This window comes from Podarcis bocagei, assembly GCF_964188305.1.
Source record: "Podarcis bocagei genome assembly, chromosome: 5".
Lineage (NCBI taxonomy): Eukaryota > Metazoa > Chordata > Lepidosauria > Squamata > Lacertidae > Podarcis > Podarcis bocagei.
The window spans coordinates 20,524,516-20,542,449 of NC_138129.1; the positions used below are offsets into that span (position 1 = coordinate 20,524,516).

General features: G+C 45.0%; 1 protein-coding gene across 1 annotated transcript in view; it reads left to right on the forward strand.

Moving 5' to 3' along the window:
* The first annotated feature begins 384 nt into the window (after positions 1-384).
* The window catches only part of LOC308588211 (plasmanylethanolamine desaturase 1-like), a 40,113-nt gene continuing 22,563 nt past the window's right edge, over positions 385-17,934 (forward strand). The window contains exons 1-2 of the mRNA XM_081196613.1: positions 385-706; positions 11,262-11,381. Of these exons, the coding sequence (XP_081052739.1) occupies positions 400-706; positions 11,262-11,381 (427 nt within the window). The 5' untranslated portion in view covers positions 385-399. The remainder of the gene's footprint in view (positions 707-11,261; positions 11,382-17,934) is intronic.

Sequence of the window (17,934 nt, forward strand, 5' to 3'; positions counted from 1 at the left end):
CCCCTTTTCCCTTAGCGCGCGCGCGGCGCCAAGGCTGCCACATGGGTTGCCCCGCCCCCTCCCCCTCCGTAACGCCGCCTGCGGGCGAGGCAGAAAAGAGAGCGATCGGCGAGGAAAAAGGGGCGTTCCCTCCAGCGCCTCCCTCAAGAGGAGTGGGCGGGGACCTGAACCCGCCGTCCCCCCCGAGGCGGTCGCCCCTCCCTCCCACTCGCCAGCTCGGGCGCCATTGGCCGGCTGCGGCGCGCGGGGCTCCTCTGATTGGCCGGGCCCTCCTCCTCGGAGGGGCGTGGCCCGGGCCTGTAGGCCCGCCCCGTCCCTCCGTGCCCCCTCCCTCCTGCAGGGCGAGAAAGAGGCGGCGAGTCGCGCGCGGCGGCTGGCCTTTGGGCGGGTTGCCTCGCGATGCTGCTGCCGCCGCCGCCCTCGTCGCTTCTGCCAGGAGGCGCCCCGGGCGCTGGAGCGCGAGCCATGGCGGGGCCGGAGCTCCAGGACGAGGCCGGCCTCCGCGAGCAGCAGGACGAAGGCGGGGAGCGAGGCCGCGGCGGGGCCACGGCCGAGTGCGCCCGTGGCCGGGCGGCCGGGACCAGCAGGGCGGTGTCCGAGGCGGAGGCCGCTGCGCCAGCTGTCCAAGGGGACCCCGACGGCGCCTGTCCCCGCTGGGGAGCCCAGCACGCCGGAGCCCGCGAGCTGGCCGAGCTCTACTCCCCCGGTGAGGCCGGCGTGAGCGGGGCGTGGGGGGGGGGAAATAAGGGGTTCTTTCTCTCGCCTCTGGGTTAAAACGTGGCGCGGGTGGGACTCCGGGTCTGACGCAGGTCAAGGGTTCTGTTCACACGTGACGCCCGATATCTGTCTTCTGGCGCGCGCCTGGAACCTCTGAAGCCTTCCCCGCACACGCCCGCACACACCTCGCCCCTAGTGGAAAGCGTGGCCTGGTTCGCACCTGCAAGGAACATCTCCTTTACTCGTCTACTCGGGATTGTTGCGCACTTGAGGAATGGCAGCCGGGCGTGTGAAGTGACTCCCCTGGAAAGGGAGTTCGTGAGAATATTCTGCTGCTAGAGAAGGGAAATCGGCACCATGCTCTAACCAACTTTTCTTTCTGCAAGTTGTGACTAGATTTTATTGCTTAGCTAACTGGGTAGGTTAGTTGGTTGAAAATAATAATAATTATAATCGGCCTAATCAGTTAATCTCTCATTACATATATTCTACTTGATGACTCCTTGGCTCCCTTTATTAACTAAACAAAAGGATTTATCGAATCAGTACAACAAATATTGTTCTGGTTGGTCTTTTGACATATGCAGGTCCATCCTAGAAGTGGCAATACTTGCGGATTTGAAGTGGAAGAGAAGGTTTTGAGGCCAGCTGGCATGTGGGCATGCATACTTGAAATTCAGATTTAGTCGGCAGAATATTGTTAATTAACTACTATTTCTTTCAATTGATGATTTTTTCAGTGTAGTGATTTTGTAGTAAAAGTGATTGGACTGTGAACTTGTCCTGTAAAGTCAACAAACAGCTGTGATTAGCTGCAATTCTCTGTTGAGTGGCAAATGTGTGGTTGTTGCCATGTAATGTGTGAGATGACTTTCTGGAGGCATAGAGCCAGGTATGTTGCAAAAGCTCACACTGGTAAACCTGACTATTTTTTACAGTTGAATAACTACTATAAAGTAGCCATGTCCTTAACATTCTCCACTGGGAGATTATTTCCCAGGAGATTTGCTAAAAGCCTGAGGCTGTGTATCTTAACAGAAGTGATGTTGGATGTGTTTATTCATAGTGGCTTTGGGTGGTTGGGGCAGGTAATATATTTTGTGGCAAGTTTAGGCTACAAGGCCAAAAAACTATTCTTATCTATCGTTTTACAGTGAGGACAGTGGTGTGATCTTACATATTCACATGTGCTTTAGTATTCCCACTGCATATGAATTTTAAGAAAAATCTGCATTTCATCCTAATAGTTATGATTATTCGTTTTATGAAATAGTGTGTTTGAGTAGTTGCCCATTTTCAGTTTTGGGGTTAGGATGCTATGCTCATATTAGAGTGCTGTCTTCAGATGGTCTTTTTCTCTCCATTCTGGCTGCCTCCTTACTTTTTTCCTGATGCTTTTCAAACTTCTTTCTTCTCCAAAAGTAGTGTTACAAAGGCCCCATGGTCATTTCAGTTTTTTCCTGAAATTAGTTACTATGTTGGTAGTATATACTGTATCATATGAATGAGCTCTTTGAACCCTTTCTGCAGTCCTGTAATGGGGGGAACCTGTGGCCCTCCATATTTCGGACTACAATTCCCATTATCCTGGCAGTTAGACTTGCTGGTCGGGGCTGATGGGAGTGGAAGTCTGTCTGGAGGGTGCCCCTTTCAGCTCTAGCATTAGTTTACTATTTTAGGTGGTGTGAGGGTAAGCAAGCAAGCAGGTAATTCTTGTGTTTCCAGCTTTGGGTGTGGTGAACAGAAAAATGGGCATGCAATAAAGTTTCATTTTTTATAGTTTCTAAGTTCAGTTTCCCTACCGGGCATCTGGCTGAAACCCTACTTAAAATTTACCCAGCCATGAGGGCAGGCCCTGACTGGTTGGCCTTTCCCTAGAAACCCAGAGACTGATAATTTTGGGCAGACCATTCTGTTGGCCCAGCCAGTGTGATTTGATCAGATGTTTGTTATCTCAGCCTCATAGGTAGCTGCTACATGGCAGATAGAACATTTTGAGCTGGAGTGGGCAGCCCTCAGCCCCATTTTGTGAGAGGAGAAAGATGTAGTGAAATAGATGCAGTGACAGAAACCCACTGCAAGTGATTGGTTCAGGACTCTGTTAAGAATGATCTGCCTTTTCCCCAGTTGCCATCTGGGTGGGGAGGGTGAGAGAAAGGTGTCAGAAACAGAAATGGGAGTGGCAGGGAGAGAGGGTTGGGTGCCCCTGTTCACTGTTGGTATGCATCCCTAACAGAGGGCATTAGGGTCAAGGTGTTGCCAGAAATCCAGTGCATGCTAGTCATTTGAAATCCATTTTGTGACCCATCATAAATATTGTTTACTTTTTTAGTAAGTGCCATGTGGTAAGTGCCGGCTGGCAGCTGGAACAGGAATCTGGAGAAAAGTCAAAGACCTTCGCAGGATTTCCTACTTCCCTTGCCCTTCATAGAACACCATTTAAGAAATAATAAGCATCAAGCTTGGGGAACATAAAAGAAAGAGCAAGGCTTACGGATCCTGTAGTCCCAAACATTTGTATATACTTGGGAATTTTTCGGACATCTCTAGAGCTGGTATCTTTAAAACTCGCTGGTAACTTAGATATCCATGGCATTCAGAAACTTGGGTCCTCCTCCTTCAGTTCAGCACAAGACATTTTGTCTTGGCCAGCCGAACACTGTGAGAATCTAAGTCCCGCCTTCGTTCAGGAAACAGCACGTCCTTCCTTCGGTAACTTTCCTGCCTCATGTGACTAAGGCTTATAAGTGTGCTTTTTAGGTCACTTTCTTGCTGTACTGAAAGACAAAACCCCACCCATCCCAGGCTCCAGTGAATGAAGCCTGCAGATGCCAGCCCTTAGTGGATGCAGTTGCAGTGCAAACTGATCTCCTTGATTTAATTCTGTTTTGTCAGCCTGTCATCTTGCCACTGCTGATAGGAGCTGGCATTTCTTCAGTGTATAAGAAAGTGTTTAAGGTTTTTTTTTATATACCTGTTTGCAGTCTTAATTGCATTTGGAAAGGCTTAGGATTCTGTGTTGGGCTTTTTGAGACAAGCATGCAAATAAGCCTGTGAGTTACTAGTCCACCCCACTTAACCTGTCTGTGTTATTCATGGCACATCAGTGTGCCACAGAAGATCCAACTACTGAAATTTACAAAAGCTTCACTGTCTTAGTCACCAGCAGGTGACTTGGTACTCTGCTTGAGCAAGTGGCTATTTACAAGTCTGCTTTAGAGCAAGCTCCTGTTCGTAGCAAAATCAACTGATTAACCCCACATTTAAGTCTCCTTCATGGGCGATTCCAAACATTTTAAAAGATGTTTGGGGAGTCTGAAATCCAGTCGTCTGAGGACGTGTCTGGCTATATTGATTTTGTTCCAGAAATCTAGCACACGCAAGAGCTGGCAGTGTCCCTATTTTGCAATTGTTGTAGGAACAGCAAATATGTCTTGTTCAAGGTTACAGCACAAATAGGAACCCTTTGTGTTCCTAAAGGAGTTTGCTTCCTTAATCAGAACTTTTTAAGGTTTGGAAGAGGCTTAAAATAGGAATCGGCAGCTAAAGGCTCTCCACTTTAATCAGGTCCTCTGAGGGGGTACTGCCTGACCCACGTTTTGCCAATCCAGAGGAAAGATGTGAGTATTATGAAGGGGATGGCATCAGTGGTAATAGGACTTACCAGTCCTTCATGCCGTAACCCATTCACAGAACAGATGTCTAAGAAGTCTAGTTACTGAACAAGCTTAAAGGGAAGCTGTTGGAAAAGCTTTTCCTATGTTTCTAGATCTGAAGCCCTGCACTTCCATTGTTTCTAACTACCGTTGTTGCCTAAAAAATAAAATGTTGGACTTGGCTCAACGGATTCTCGCTTCAGATTTCTTCTTAGCTATGTGTGACCCAGCACACATCCCAATCTGAATATCTGAAACTGGAAGAGTAGCAAGCTATTAAAGTGCTTGGATATTAAATACCGCACTACTCATAATATGTAAATGAAAATAGGCAACTTGTGTGAGTAATGCTGGAAATAGGTTTCTATTCAGAATCTAAGCCTGCAGTTATGATTTAGTCCATCTGCTTATTAGGGTGTGGTGGAGGGAACTTGAGTCAGTTCATTGTACTCTGGCAGTGGACTGTCTCATTGATACACATTTGATTTCCAGTGGCATTTCTTTTCTTTTTAAGGTGATTTCTGAAGAAGTTAAGAAAAGGCAGGTTCTTTGTTATGTTTGTACATGTGTGGCTTTAAAAGGGTGCAGGGTATCCTATTTTTTTTTCTAGGAGTCTAATGATTGCTACCCAAGTTCTTGCCAAAATTGAATGCAGTACAAAAAGTTCACTGAATGTAAATCTGTGGATCACTGGTCTCACCAGAGGATGGTGCAGAAAGTAGCCTAAATTGAGAAAAGAAACCAGAGTTTTTAAAGTTCGATGCAAGCCAAACTGGGTTAACTCTGTTGGTAGAGGATGGACTCTTAATCCCAGGGTTGTGGATTTGAGCACCACATTGGGCAAAAGATTCCTGCATTCCAGGGGGTTGGCCTAGATGATCCTTGTGGTCCCCTTCCAGCTCTCCAGTTCTATGATTCTATGAAACAGGAAGCTTGCTGTCAGGGGCTCAGGAACAGAGGCACAGGGGAGAGAGGAAATGGAGAGCGAAGGGGAAGAATCTGAGGGCAGCGTAGGGGAGTATGGCAGTGACCCGAGAGATTCCATGAGCTTCTCCAGCGAATCAGAAGATTCCCAGAAGGAGGCGCCGATGGTCAGGGCAAGGGGGGTCCCAGGGGGGACACACCAGAAACAAGGGGCCAGCGGGGACTCCCAAAGCAGCAGCTGGAAATCAGGACCAGCTTCCCCACCAGAGCGTAGTGGGGGGGAAGAGTCCCATGTGTCAGGGCCAGCGTCTCATCCAGCAGGGAGAGAAGATGAGTCAGGGCTGACCACGCCTCTGTCGGAGAGTGGGGGAACGGAGGGGAGGTCAGGTCCAGCTAGCCTCCCCGAAGGGGGAAGCAGTGACAGGAGCAGTGTAACGGTCAGGAGGAAGGTTGCCAGCTGGGCGCGCGCGCCAAGTTTGAATGTACAGGCGCGTGGGACAGCAGAAAACCCGGATTGGGAACCAGGTCCTAAAGCCCGCCGGAGGCAGGGGGAAGACTCAGGGGACTCAGCGTCAGAAGAGTCTAGGAAGAGCGAGACCCCAGCTGACAGGCGGAGCCAGAGGAGGAAAGAGCAAAGGAAGAGATGGAGCAAGGCTAGAGTCTTAAACTGGTGTCTGGGGGGAGGAGATTCAGACGGAGCTTCAGCGGTCTAGAGTTTCAGACGTAGAGCTGCACGCTGCGGCTGTGAAAGCGAAACTGAACTTCAATAAAGACTTTTGTATATAACAACGAACTGGCGTTGGTCCTTTGTGAGCTGGGACCTCGGGCAGCTCTGACACTTACATTCTCCAAGAGGGTGACTTAACTTGTCCTAAGAGCCATGATCACAAGCATGGCTTTGCAGGGGCTGTAAACCACATGTAAAGTGGACTGTATGGACATTATCTCTCTCATAACAATTAAGCTAGATCTATATGTGCTGTCATGGCACTGAGCATTCCACTCCTGCTTCACTCCACTGACAGTTGCTTCGAAAGAAAAATAACTGGGTACAGTGACATTGAATTACATCTGTTTTAAATGTCACTGGGATTATGTAGGTTGGCAGCAGACATGATTCCGTGTTTCCTTTGTGCAACTTGCAGTTTTACTGTGAGTATATCATTCACTTTGCTCTGACTGACTTCTATGTGGCTATGTATCGGTGTAAATGACAGCATGGAGAACTTCAGTACATGTATTAGACCATGGCATTTGGATTTAATAGACATTTCTTCTTAGCTACTCTGGGTCTCTTCCACACTTTTTTAGCAACATAGATTTTCATGCTTGGTTTTTAATTTGCAGATGATTTCAAAATGCTCTTAGTGCACCCGCCTGTTCAGAAACTTTGGGTCGTATAAGTTATTCCTGCATCTCTGATGAAAGGCACATGTCAGTTTCAGCAATTTTCCCACTCCCTACATCCCCCTAAAATTTGTTCTATAGGTTTCAAGGACACTTGAAGGTTTGGGAGGGGTGTGTGTGTGTGGATAAGGTGGTATCATTGGAAATTTGCTTCTCTCCACATTCTGCTGAGAGATGCCTTCCATCAGAAAAGGGAGACCAGGATACCACCCCTTATGGATGTGGAGTGACAGTTCATTTGCAGTTACACTGTTACAGTAATGGGTAAAATAACTTCTAAATTTCACATGATGGAAAATTTTCTACCGCTGTTGCAGGATAATTGCAGGTGTCTTTGGCACATTGCCAGCAGACTTTTCCCTTCGCTCAACCTAAATCATTCAAGTGAATAAAATGTATTGCAGCATTTAGTAGCTGTGACCATTTTTGCTGCTTTCAACAGAAAAACCCTAAACTGCTTTTGGGCTAAAACACCTTAGCAGGCAGGTTTAAATATAAGAGTGTGCACTATATGTGGATTGTGGATTTTCAGTTCTCCAGTTTCCTGTGCTATTTAGCATTTGTCAGGTGGCCTATGCCAGCTGAACAGTTTACCTGTTTGCCGCTGAGGTTGAAACAGTGAGCAGCTTGTCAACACTTCAGATCTGCCTGTTCCAGTATCTGAATGTTTATTGTCATCATCATTTTTTAAATCTGTATTTTGTATTTATTAAATTTGTTCAGAGAATAATGCTGTAATACTCTTGCTTTAGAATGTGTTCTGTGTTAGATGAACGTGGCTATTTGTGGGAAGTGTTTCAGTCCTCAAAGCAGGCACCACTGTCTCTTGTGTGTGAAAATTGGTGAGTAATTTAAGCCCTGTACTTTAAGGGAATCTGCTAATCTTGGTGGATGCAATGTGTGTTCACCAGACTTACACACTGTATGACCCACCAAGCAGCCATGAATTGTGGTTTGCCAGGTGCTTGACAAGCCTTTTCTCAGGCAGTTGGCAAAAAAGGGAGTTTTCTCAAGCTGCTGGTGGACTGTAGTTAACTTTGTGGATCCAAAAGCCTGGCATAAATCATGAATGCACTAAATGGATTAAATTCGTTTGCACAGTTAAAAAATCCTGAAGCTCCCCTTCAGGAGTCACAAAGCTGTCAGCTGTACAAATACAAATGATAATCATTGTTATTAAGGCTTGCTACCTGCCCTTCATTCTAAATTCCCAGGATGGGTTACAGTGGCTCAAATAACAGAATTTAAAACCACATAGAACTCAATCACAATTACAACAACAGTCATACATTTATTAGCAATTTCCAGGTAAATCACCAAAATACTTTACAGCTGTCAAAGGCCAGGGTGTGTCTTCAGCATGTGACAAAAGGCAAATAATTATGCTGGATGCACCTCTATAAAGGAGGGATTTGCAGTTTTCAGGCTGCCACAGAGAAAGCTGTCTCCTGGGCCACCAGTTCTTGGAACCTTTACAGTGTGTTGCTATAGATGGTGATTCACTTTAAAATTCGTTGCTGCAATCTAAGTGGCGTTTTGCTATTTGTCACTGAAGGCTCCACAGCGCTATCAACACTTGCTGTCTACCTTAATCTAGGCCCTTTACAGTTAAGTTCATTTTTGGCCATACTGTATGGACAAATTTGGATTCCACGTGGATACATGTATATGGGGTGACTTCTCGGTCCACCAATTCTGCAAAATCCTCAGCTTTGACTTGAAATGGCAGGTTGTCTTCACAAGCAGCTTGCACATGGTTTCCCTTGGGAGATGCATGAAAGCGCCATGAAGTTTCCCACATGTTAATTGTTCCTTGTGGATTTGGGCATTTAGCTCTTCTATTTAGGGTGCAGTTGCTCCTCTTCAGAATGTGGGTATTAATTAACTTGGATGCCATAGAGGCTGACTTAGAATAATACCCATGTTGTGATCATACCCATGTCTGAAAACATGCTGTCGGTTTTGTATTCTGTCTTGTTCTACCTGTGACATCTATGGGTTTGTGCAAACTGCACTGACTTCATGCAGTTTCTCTTGTATCACCTAAAGCAGGCATAGGCAAACTCGGCCCTCCAGATGTTTTGGGACTACAACTCCCATCATCCCTAGCTAACAGAACCAGTGGTCAGGGATGATGAGAGTTGTAGTCCCAAAACATCTAGAGGGCTGAGTTTGCCTATGCCTGACCTAAAGCTACATTTCTGGGTTTGCTTGGTTCATTTGAGACAGGGCCAGTCTTTGGGTGTGGGCATGCTATGCATACTTCTCTTAGGTACATTTCATCCTTCCCTGCTTCATGTGTTTGCTTTGCATAGTGGAGGAGGGAGCTTATCCTCACCATCAAGCAGAGAGAGGGCACTGTGAACTGTGTGCTCTATGCAAATTTATGTTCATCCATGCAGTTATCTTTCCCACTGCCTTATAGGTGGACCTTGGTATGTCTGAGCACTGATACGGATCACCTGGTTAATGCTAGATGCCTGATAATAGAAGCATGCCAGTTCCATACCACAAGTCAGGGTGTAGATGATGAACTGCAGTTAATTTTTCAATGGGAGTGGAAGCTTCTAATCGTATCTTTGTGGCCATGCTGGTTGGGGAACATTTTAGCTTGGAGGGAGGGCTAGGCTTGTTCTTGTAATGCTGAGCCATAGTTAGCTTTCTATCTGACTGCAGCCTCTAAATCGTGGGCTGTAATGGTTACATTTCAAATGATCTAGATAACCTTTTAGTTTCATTCAGATGACAACACACCCTACGGGATGTAATAGCTTTGCTTCTCAAACTTAGCACAGTATGTATAGTAAGCCAACAGAGACCTCAGAGAATCATTTCTTGTGTTTGTGTCGGGGAGGGGAATAATGCAAGATTGTTGTTTAGTCGTGTCCGACTCTTCGTGACCCCATGGACCAGAGCACGCCAGGCACTCCTGTCTTCCACTGCCTCCTGCAGTTTGGTCAAACTCATGCTGGTAGCTTCGAGAACACTGTCCAACCATCTTGTCCTCTGTTGTCCCCTTCTCCTTGTGCCCTCAATCTTTCCCAACATCAGGGTCTTTTCCAGGGAGTCTTCTCTTCAATTTGGCACATTAAAGAGCATGAGTCTCTTAATCTCAGGGTCGTGGGTTCGAGCCCCACATCGGGCAAAAGATTCCTGCATTTCAGGGGGTTGCACCACATGGCCCTCGTGGTCCCTCCCAATTCTACAATTCTATGATTTCATGTGTCTCTCTGATGAGATGCAATATTTACTTGTACAAGAAATATTGGGTGGGATTCAGCCCTGTGCAAGGACTTCTGCTTGCACAATGGGGCTTTCCTCCCTCGCCTCTCCCTGTGGCCTCCAAGAATTGGTGGGGAGGGGAGTCAGAAGAGCTACTTGAACAGTGGAGGTGGGGGAAGAGAGGGGGCAATCATTCAATCTGGCAACCTGCAATTATTGGGTAGCTGTAACATTTGTAATAGCACAATGTTGAATTGCACCCATTAATTTCTAAGCAATTCACTTGCAGCGCTGCCCAGTCCTATACGCAAGGGTAATGCTACCACAAGTAAGACCCTTGGGCAGAGCCATAGCTATGGGGTAGGGGGGCTTGCTGGGGGTTTTTTGCCCTAGGTGAAGCCTCCAGAGAGGCACCATTGAAGCTCCCAGCCTGTGTGTGTGTGGAAATGTGCATGGGGAGTGTGTGCCAAATTGGGTCTTTGACCCAGGCGAAATAAAGCCTGGTTTCTCCCCTGCCTTGGAATAATCTAGTGGCATTAATTTGTGCATTCTCTTTGCAACTTTCACAAGTGTGCAAAAGCTGATCGCAGCTGAGGAGCCCAATTCAGCAATGCAAAATAATGGAGAGAGTATGCTGCGAAAGGAATGTTGCTTATACCATTTTGCTCCTGGTAGTAGCCTATAGCGGATAAGTTTGCTATTTTGCTACTGCCAGTAGCTTCCTCTTACTACTCATAGACTACAATGAACCAGTGTTAGAAACTGAGATATGAAAACTAGGAGCTAAACCTAGATTGTGGGCACAACAATGGAATGTCTAGGCACACTTTTTTTTATAACAAGAATATAAAGCTGAAAATGAAGGAACTGCAGCTAAAATTTTATGTTCATTTTTCACATGGTCTGTTCCTTCCCCTGTCCACCCCACCCCCATAATATTCTTAAGAGGGTCTCTGCTCCAGTCTTCAGGGAGTAGCTGGAAGTGCAGAGGCAGAAAAAGGTCTTCCTTCCACTCTGCAGTTTTAATCTGAAATCGTAGGCACAGTACTGCGCCCAGAGCTGAGAAATTGCTTGCGCTAATGAACTCCCCTGCCACAAAATGCGCCTAGAACAATGGGAGTTTTGAACACTGCTAGGAACTTGCCCATCCACCTGTCACTGCTTGTGCTAGGCCATTGTGGGAAATGGGATGCTGGACCAGATAGACTTTTGAACTGATCCAGCAGTGTTTTTCTTATGTTCACTATTGTAGAATTTAAAAAATAAGCTGTGTGTGTGTTCACTGTTCAATCTACCTGTTAAATAAAAAAATGCTTTTTTTTTTTTGTTAAACAGGGAAGAGACTGCAGGAATGGATTAGTGTCATCCTATGTTTTTCTCTGATGTCTTTCAACTTCTACCATCTTCTCTTCTGCTTGAGACTGGAACATGCCTTCTCAATTATTTTTGGGATATGTAAGTACGAACTGATTATATAATACAGTAGGCGAATTGCAGAAGTGCACAGTGGAAACAAAGATGCCATCATAAATGCTTATAGCTTAATCCTTAGCACCCTAATTAAGGGAAGCATGTTATTATCTGCAGCATCTATTCTATTCAGGTGTGCTGTAGAATAGGTGAGGGCTTAAACTGAGTAGAGCAACACACACAAGCCGATGCCTGTTGCCTTCACTTATGATCCTCACACACTGAACACAAAGTCTGAAGTAGGATTCTAAGTGTGTTCAGCTGAACATACTTACAATATTCCCTGTGACTGAGAACCTTGATAATGCAATGTTCCCATTCACACGGAGGTTTCTAAGCTTGTTCAGTTGGGTAAATATAGAATTTTCATCAGAATTTCATGCCAAGTGAGCAGAGGCTCGAAGTTTCTTCCTGTGGGGATGGGGATGTTGGGGACAAGGATAATATGTGTGATCCTGCCTCCTCTCTATACTCATAAATCTTGGGCTCTTGAAGGTGGCTTATAAGTTGAGAGCAATAAGATTTGGTGTGGTGGATTTGGCTAAGTAAAATCTGCAAAAGAATTGGCTTTTGTAAATGTCTTCAAGTTTAGTACCCATATCCTTTGGGCTGTCTGGTAGAAGTGCTACCAGTCGGATGCCGTGAGGGAGTATATTTTCGTTGTATTACCAAACCACATTTGGCTTCTCAGAAACAATGAACCAAGTAGTCATCTGGTATATAGCTGAGCTTCCTGCTTCCTGCATTTTTGCACTTGTTGCTCCTGCTTGCACAAGTCAGCTCGGCAAATAGGAGCTGTGTAATACGCAGCCTACCTTCGGGTTAACTGAAAAATCCGAAACAGAAAATGTTCCCTTAGCCATATTAATGCCACTTCAGTCATTTGAAATGCTGTTTTCATTGGGACCTTCCATTGTGAGAGTGGCTGCTGTGTGCTGACCCCAGCAAAAGAGGATTCAAAGTGACTTCACTGACTTCTATTGAAGATGCTGTGTTTTTTGGGCTAGCAGCATTTAAATTTCTGCCCTGACTTGTGCTGTCCAGTAACTTGCTACCATACCAGCACCTGGCCCAAGAAACCCTGAGGTTTGGCTAGCCCTTCCCGTGCCTAGGCCTACCCTGTGGAATGCGTTGCCTATAAGCAGTTCAGTAGGAGCCACTATCACTTGCTTTTAGATGTCTTCTAAGGTGGCGCTGTGGGTTAAACCACAGAGCCTAGGGCTTGCTGATCAGAAGGTCGGTGGTTCAATCCCCGTGATGGGGTGAGCTCCCGTTGCTCGGTCCCTGCTCCTGCCAACCTAGCAGTTCGAAAGCACGTCAAAGTGCAAGTAGATAAATAGGTACTGCTCTGGCGGGAAGGTAAACGGCGTTTCTGTGCGCTGCTTTGGTTCGTGCTGCTGGCCACATGACCCGGAAGCTGTATGCCGGCTCCCTCGGCCAGTAATGTGAGATGAGCGCTGCAACCCCAGAGTCGGCCACGACTGGACCTAATGGTCGGTGTCCCTTTACCTTTACCTTTAAGAGCTAATACTCAGACAGGCCTTTCAAACCTGAGGTGCTTTGCCAACTAGCTTTACTGATGTGTTTGACGTGTTTACAGCTGTTTTTAATGTAATACTGTGCTGTTAGGTTGTATACTGCCTTGTGATATTTTACATGAAAGTGTGGTTTATAAATACTTAAATGAATACAAAGATATCATTCTGACACCTGATACATTTGCAATAACTTTATTTGACTGGCTCCTCGGCACTTGAGTGTAAATTGTCAATATTTCCTGTTCAGGGAAATGGTTAATGAGTGGTACTTAAGGGCTCCTGTGTAGAGAGATTGCACTGTGGTTCTTAGAAGTTCTGTATCCGAGCTCTGCGTTGCAGGCCAGACAGTTCTTCCACCTTGGCTTAGTTTGGAATATCAGGGATGTATACTTTGGTGTTGTCATTCATAAAATGTATTTGTTGACTTTCAGAGAAATATTGCTGCAATTAATGCTGCGTATGGTGGTGTGCTTTATGAGAGTGCTTGTGTGAAACCCATTCATCTTAATACAGGTCACCCAGGAGCAGCATTTTGTGGCTTGTTCTCTCTGGCTTTGGGATCTGGTTCTGGTTTGGGATTCTGTTAATGTCCTGTGTCTAAATGCAAATAGCAGCTGTGGGGGAAACTGGAGCAGCCTCAAATGTGGGGAAGCTTCACAAAAACAACCTCTCTGGAGCTGCTACTTGCATCTCAAGGGCCGCTTTCACAGAGCAGCTTCAGAGAGTTAGATTTGGCAGGGACTGTGACAGAGAGAAACTTCTGTTCCACCCACCCACCATCTAGAGGCTGCTTAAATTTCCTTGCAGCTGCTGTTGCATTCTTTTTTAAAAATATGTTTATTGCCTTCACATATAAATTGTTCTTTTTTTGCATTTTATTACAATTTAACCCAATCATTCGCAGTTTCCCCTTCTGGTCATTGTACATATCTGCTGAAGATAATTTTTTAAAATTCTGATTCAGTGGATTTCTTACCTGCCCAAGACGGGTTACAATAATAAAATAAACAGTTATAAAACAAATAAAATGATTGCAACCATAAAACAAGAAACTGCTCTGACTTTATGCAGCTCATGAAGTGGCCACTGGTCAATGAAAACTCAAGTGATAATAAATTCATTTTGCTGAAATATATTAATCAAGGATGGTGTTAAATGAAGTTATACTCAGAGTAGATCCATAAAAATTACCGTATTTGCGCGAATCTAATGCAGCATTGAATCTAATGTGCATCTCAATTCCAGGGGTGTCCAAACTGTTTTCAAAGGGGCCAGATTTGATGAAGTGAACCTTTTTTTTATTGAAGTTGAGCTTTTTATTGGATTTTACCCCAGGAAATAAACTGCCACCGACTGGCAGACCAGATTAGGCCCCCGAAACGGACTTTGGACATGCATGCCTTAAAACCATTTGCTGGCGCCATCAAATCTAATACGCACCCTAATTTTTGCGACACGATTTGGCCCCAAAAGGTGTGCATTACATTTGAGTAAATGCGGTAATAAACATGACTAATTTCAGTGAGTCTTCTCTGAGTAAAACTTCCTTGAATATCATCCTTGGTTTCAGCAATGCCACTCATGGCTGTTCTTGAGTGGAAGGGTTTTAATAGCTTGTTTGGGGATGAACATGTATCAGCGCATTCGATGGGCATTGAGCAGCTGAGCAAGTGCCGCCACCACCTCCTCTTTCTTTTCAGGGGAATTCTTTTTTAAAAACAAACAAAACAAAACTTGGCTCAGTCTTTCTTGTAGAAATATATATGGAAGATTCACCTGCTGCTTTTAGTTCGTTCATGTTAATTGATAGCAGGTACTTCTCACATCTATGGTGATAAGATCCCTAATCTGTTGTCAGTTCAGCTACTAATTGATAAGGTTGACAACTTAACTGATAATATTATTTAGATAGTAGTGAATTATTAAAATAGTGGAGTTGTGATTCAGTGTAAGCAGAGCTTCCTGGCAGCCACTGGCACTCCTTTTTTTTTTTTAATGTTATCTGTGGTCTAGATCCAAAAAAGCAGTCAGTTGCTTACACTTGAGGAATTCCTCCAATGTCATGTGACAAGCTGAATTTCTATTTGCCAGGAGCCCTTAAACAGGGCTACTAAACAGTATAGCTGTGTGTTCTGTAGGCTTACATTCATTTACTCAGAGGGCGCTCCATAAACTATTGAGCAAATTAAAACTGCATTACGAGGTTAGTAATTGTTCAGGACATTAGGCACCCGTTGTTAACTTAAACAGCAATAAAGGGGTTGCTGCTGCTGTTGTACTGTGCTGTTGATGGAAGCCCAAGAATACTGGATTCTTGCATGAATCAAACATAGGCGTCCTGACTTGTAGGTTCTAGTCCTTAGGACTTGTTCATTCCCTTTCTAGCAACTGATATCTAACTTGCACATCTCAAAACCTCTTCCACTGAGTAGCTGTGATATTGCCACAGAGCTTTGTTGTCTTGCATTAATGGGCTGTAGAGAAGTAGATGTGGAATTATAGCCTGCAGCAGAGAGGCTCGTTGACAAGATTGTGTGCAAGAGCAACCTAATGTTTCTTCCAATTCTTATTTTGGTATCAAATGGGGAGCGCTTTTAATGCCTGTTGTTTTAAGCCCTGTGGCTTTGACTGGAAAAGAGGAACTTAGTGAAATGTGTGCACGCTAGATTACACTTCAGTCTTATGATCTAAGGTACTGTATGTACCTTAGCAAGGCAGCTCCCCCCCCCCTTTAGCAAAGTTCAAGAACTGGGCCCTTGATCCGTGGGTTGTTTTGCAATAACATGCCGGCAATTTTCCAACAAGGCTGAATATGATGGGGTGAAATTTCATGCACTTTAAACTGACATTTGTCCTAATGTCAGAAATGAATTTACAGGAGGATAATAAGCAAGCTGTTCGCTTTTTAGTGAAACATGATTTAGATTTTGAAACAGATGCTTCACAGTGGTGTTGCTCCTATCACAGTTTTGCAGGGGTAGAGCTGTCTTGCTCCTCAGATAAGCTCAGGCACTAGGAATCCTAACATGTGTACAGGTATGAGAATGCAAGTGTTTGATTCTCCCCATTTCACTACACTTTGTATCTGGATGAGATGTGGGCACTGGGAGGCTGTGCACTTTCTTCTCCTTTCTCTTTTAAAAAAGCAAATAGTTTCTTGTCTGTATTTTGCTCATTGACTAGAGAAACACTGCAGATCATAGAGCTGATTTCACCAACTTGCCAACCTCCAGATATTTTGAACTAGAACTCCCATCAGCCCCAATTAGCAGAAATGAGTGATTAACTGCAGTTGTTTATTTATTTTGTAAAATTTATATACCGCTTGATTGTAAAGAAAACCTCTTAAGCAGTTTCAGAAAAGAAACTGGGAACTGTAGTTCAAAACACCTGGTGGGTGTCAGGTTTAAAATATAAAACAAAGCCAGTAATTTAAAAGCACACACAGTACACTTGGCTAAAATCGCGTGTCAGAATTGCAGTCCCAAAACATCTGCAGGGCACCAGGTGGGCTAACATTGCCCTAAAACATACAATAAAACTGTAACATTAACAATATTAAGAGGCAGAAGCTAAAAGCATAACACCAACCTATGTCGTTATGGAACTTAAGGTGTCTGGGGGAAATGGCAATGTAGGTGCCAGGTGTTGGGTTTTCTGTAACCAAGAATCGCCACCACCGAAATACAGTGGTGCCTCGCAAGACGAAAAGAATCCGTTCTGTGATTCTCTTCGTCAGCGGTTTTTTTGTCTTGCGAAGCAAGCCCATTGACGGATTAGCGGATTAGCGCTTTTAGCGGCTTATCTGCTGATCGGATCAGCTGATAAGCGGCTTAGCGGCTTAGAAAAAGGGGGGAAGGGAAAAAAACCCGCAGGAACTCGCAAGACATTTTCGTCTTGCAAAGCAAGCCCATAGGAGATTCGTTTTGCAAAGCGCCTCCAAAACGGAAAACTCTTTCGTCTAGCGAGTTTTCCGTCTTGCGAGGCATTCGTCTTGCGGGGCACCACTGTAGCTGCCTTTATTGTTGCGTAGTGTGCTTCTGATGAGAAGGCACTTGGAGATCTGCTGAAGCTCTTCTCTAAAGTCAGGCAAGCTGTTACTCAAGTGGTTCTGTCAATTTGAAAATATTTACTAGGAAACTTGGGAACTTGAGTGCCAAGCAATGGATGTCAAGTGTTGCGAGTTTCAACTACTTTGAAACACCTGACCCTTGGGCATCTCCCCTCTTCTCAAGCAAGATGTCTTTTGAATGGTTTAATCAAGCATTTTAGAAGAGGACGTATTCCACTCAATATAGCTACCTGGTTTTACCTTTGGTTGAAGCGAAATGGTTGGTTTCATTCTGTCCCCCCCCCCTTGGTGCATTTGATGAAGCAGCTTCCTAGCCCAAAAAAGCCTTTGTCACAATATCATCATTGATGTGCCTCAATACTATTTCATTGCTTAACACAGCTGCCTCTGCAATATAACTCTGGACAAATACTCTTGGACAGGGGTAGGCAACCTAAGGCCCGGGGGCGGATGCGGCCCAATCGCCTTCGCAATCCGGCCCACATACGGGAATCAGCATGTTTTTACATGAGTAGAATGTGTCCTTTTATTTAAAATGCACCTCAGGGTTATTTGTGGGGTATAGGAATTTGTTCATATAATAATATTTTTTTTTATTTATACCCCGCCCTCCCCAGCCGAAGCTGGGCTCAGGGCGGCTAACAACAATAAAATAATACAACATTCTAAAATCATTTCATTATAAAATTAATTCAAATCAAATTGATGGCAACCATTGGGCTAGAGTTCTGTGAAGATTGCCGAGGGAGGGAGTCAGGCTGTGCCCTGGCCAAAGGCCTGGTGGAACAGCTCTGTCTTGCAGGCCCTGCGGAAAGATGTCAAGTCCCGCAGGGCCCTAGTCTCTTGTGACAGAGTGTTCCACCAGATCGGAGCCACAGCTGAAAAAGCCCTGGCTCTGGTTGATATATTTCCCCAAAATATAGTCCGG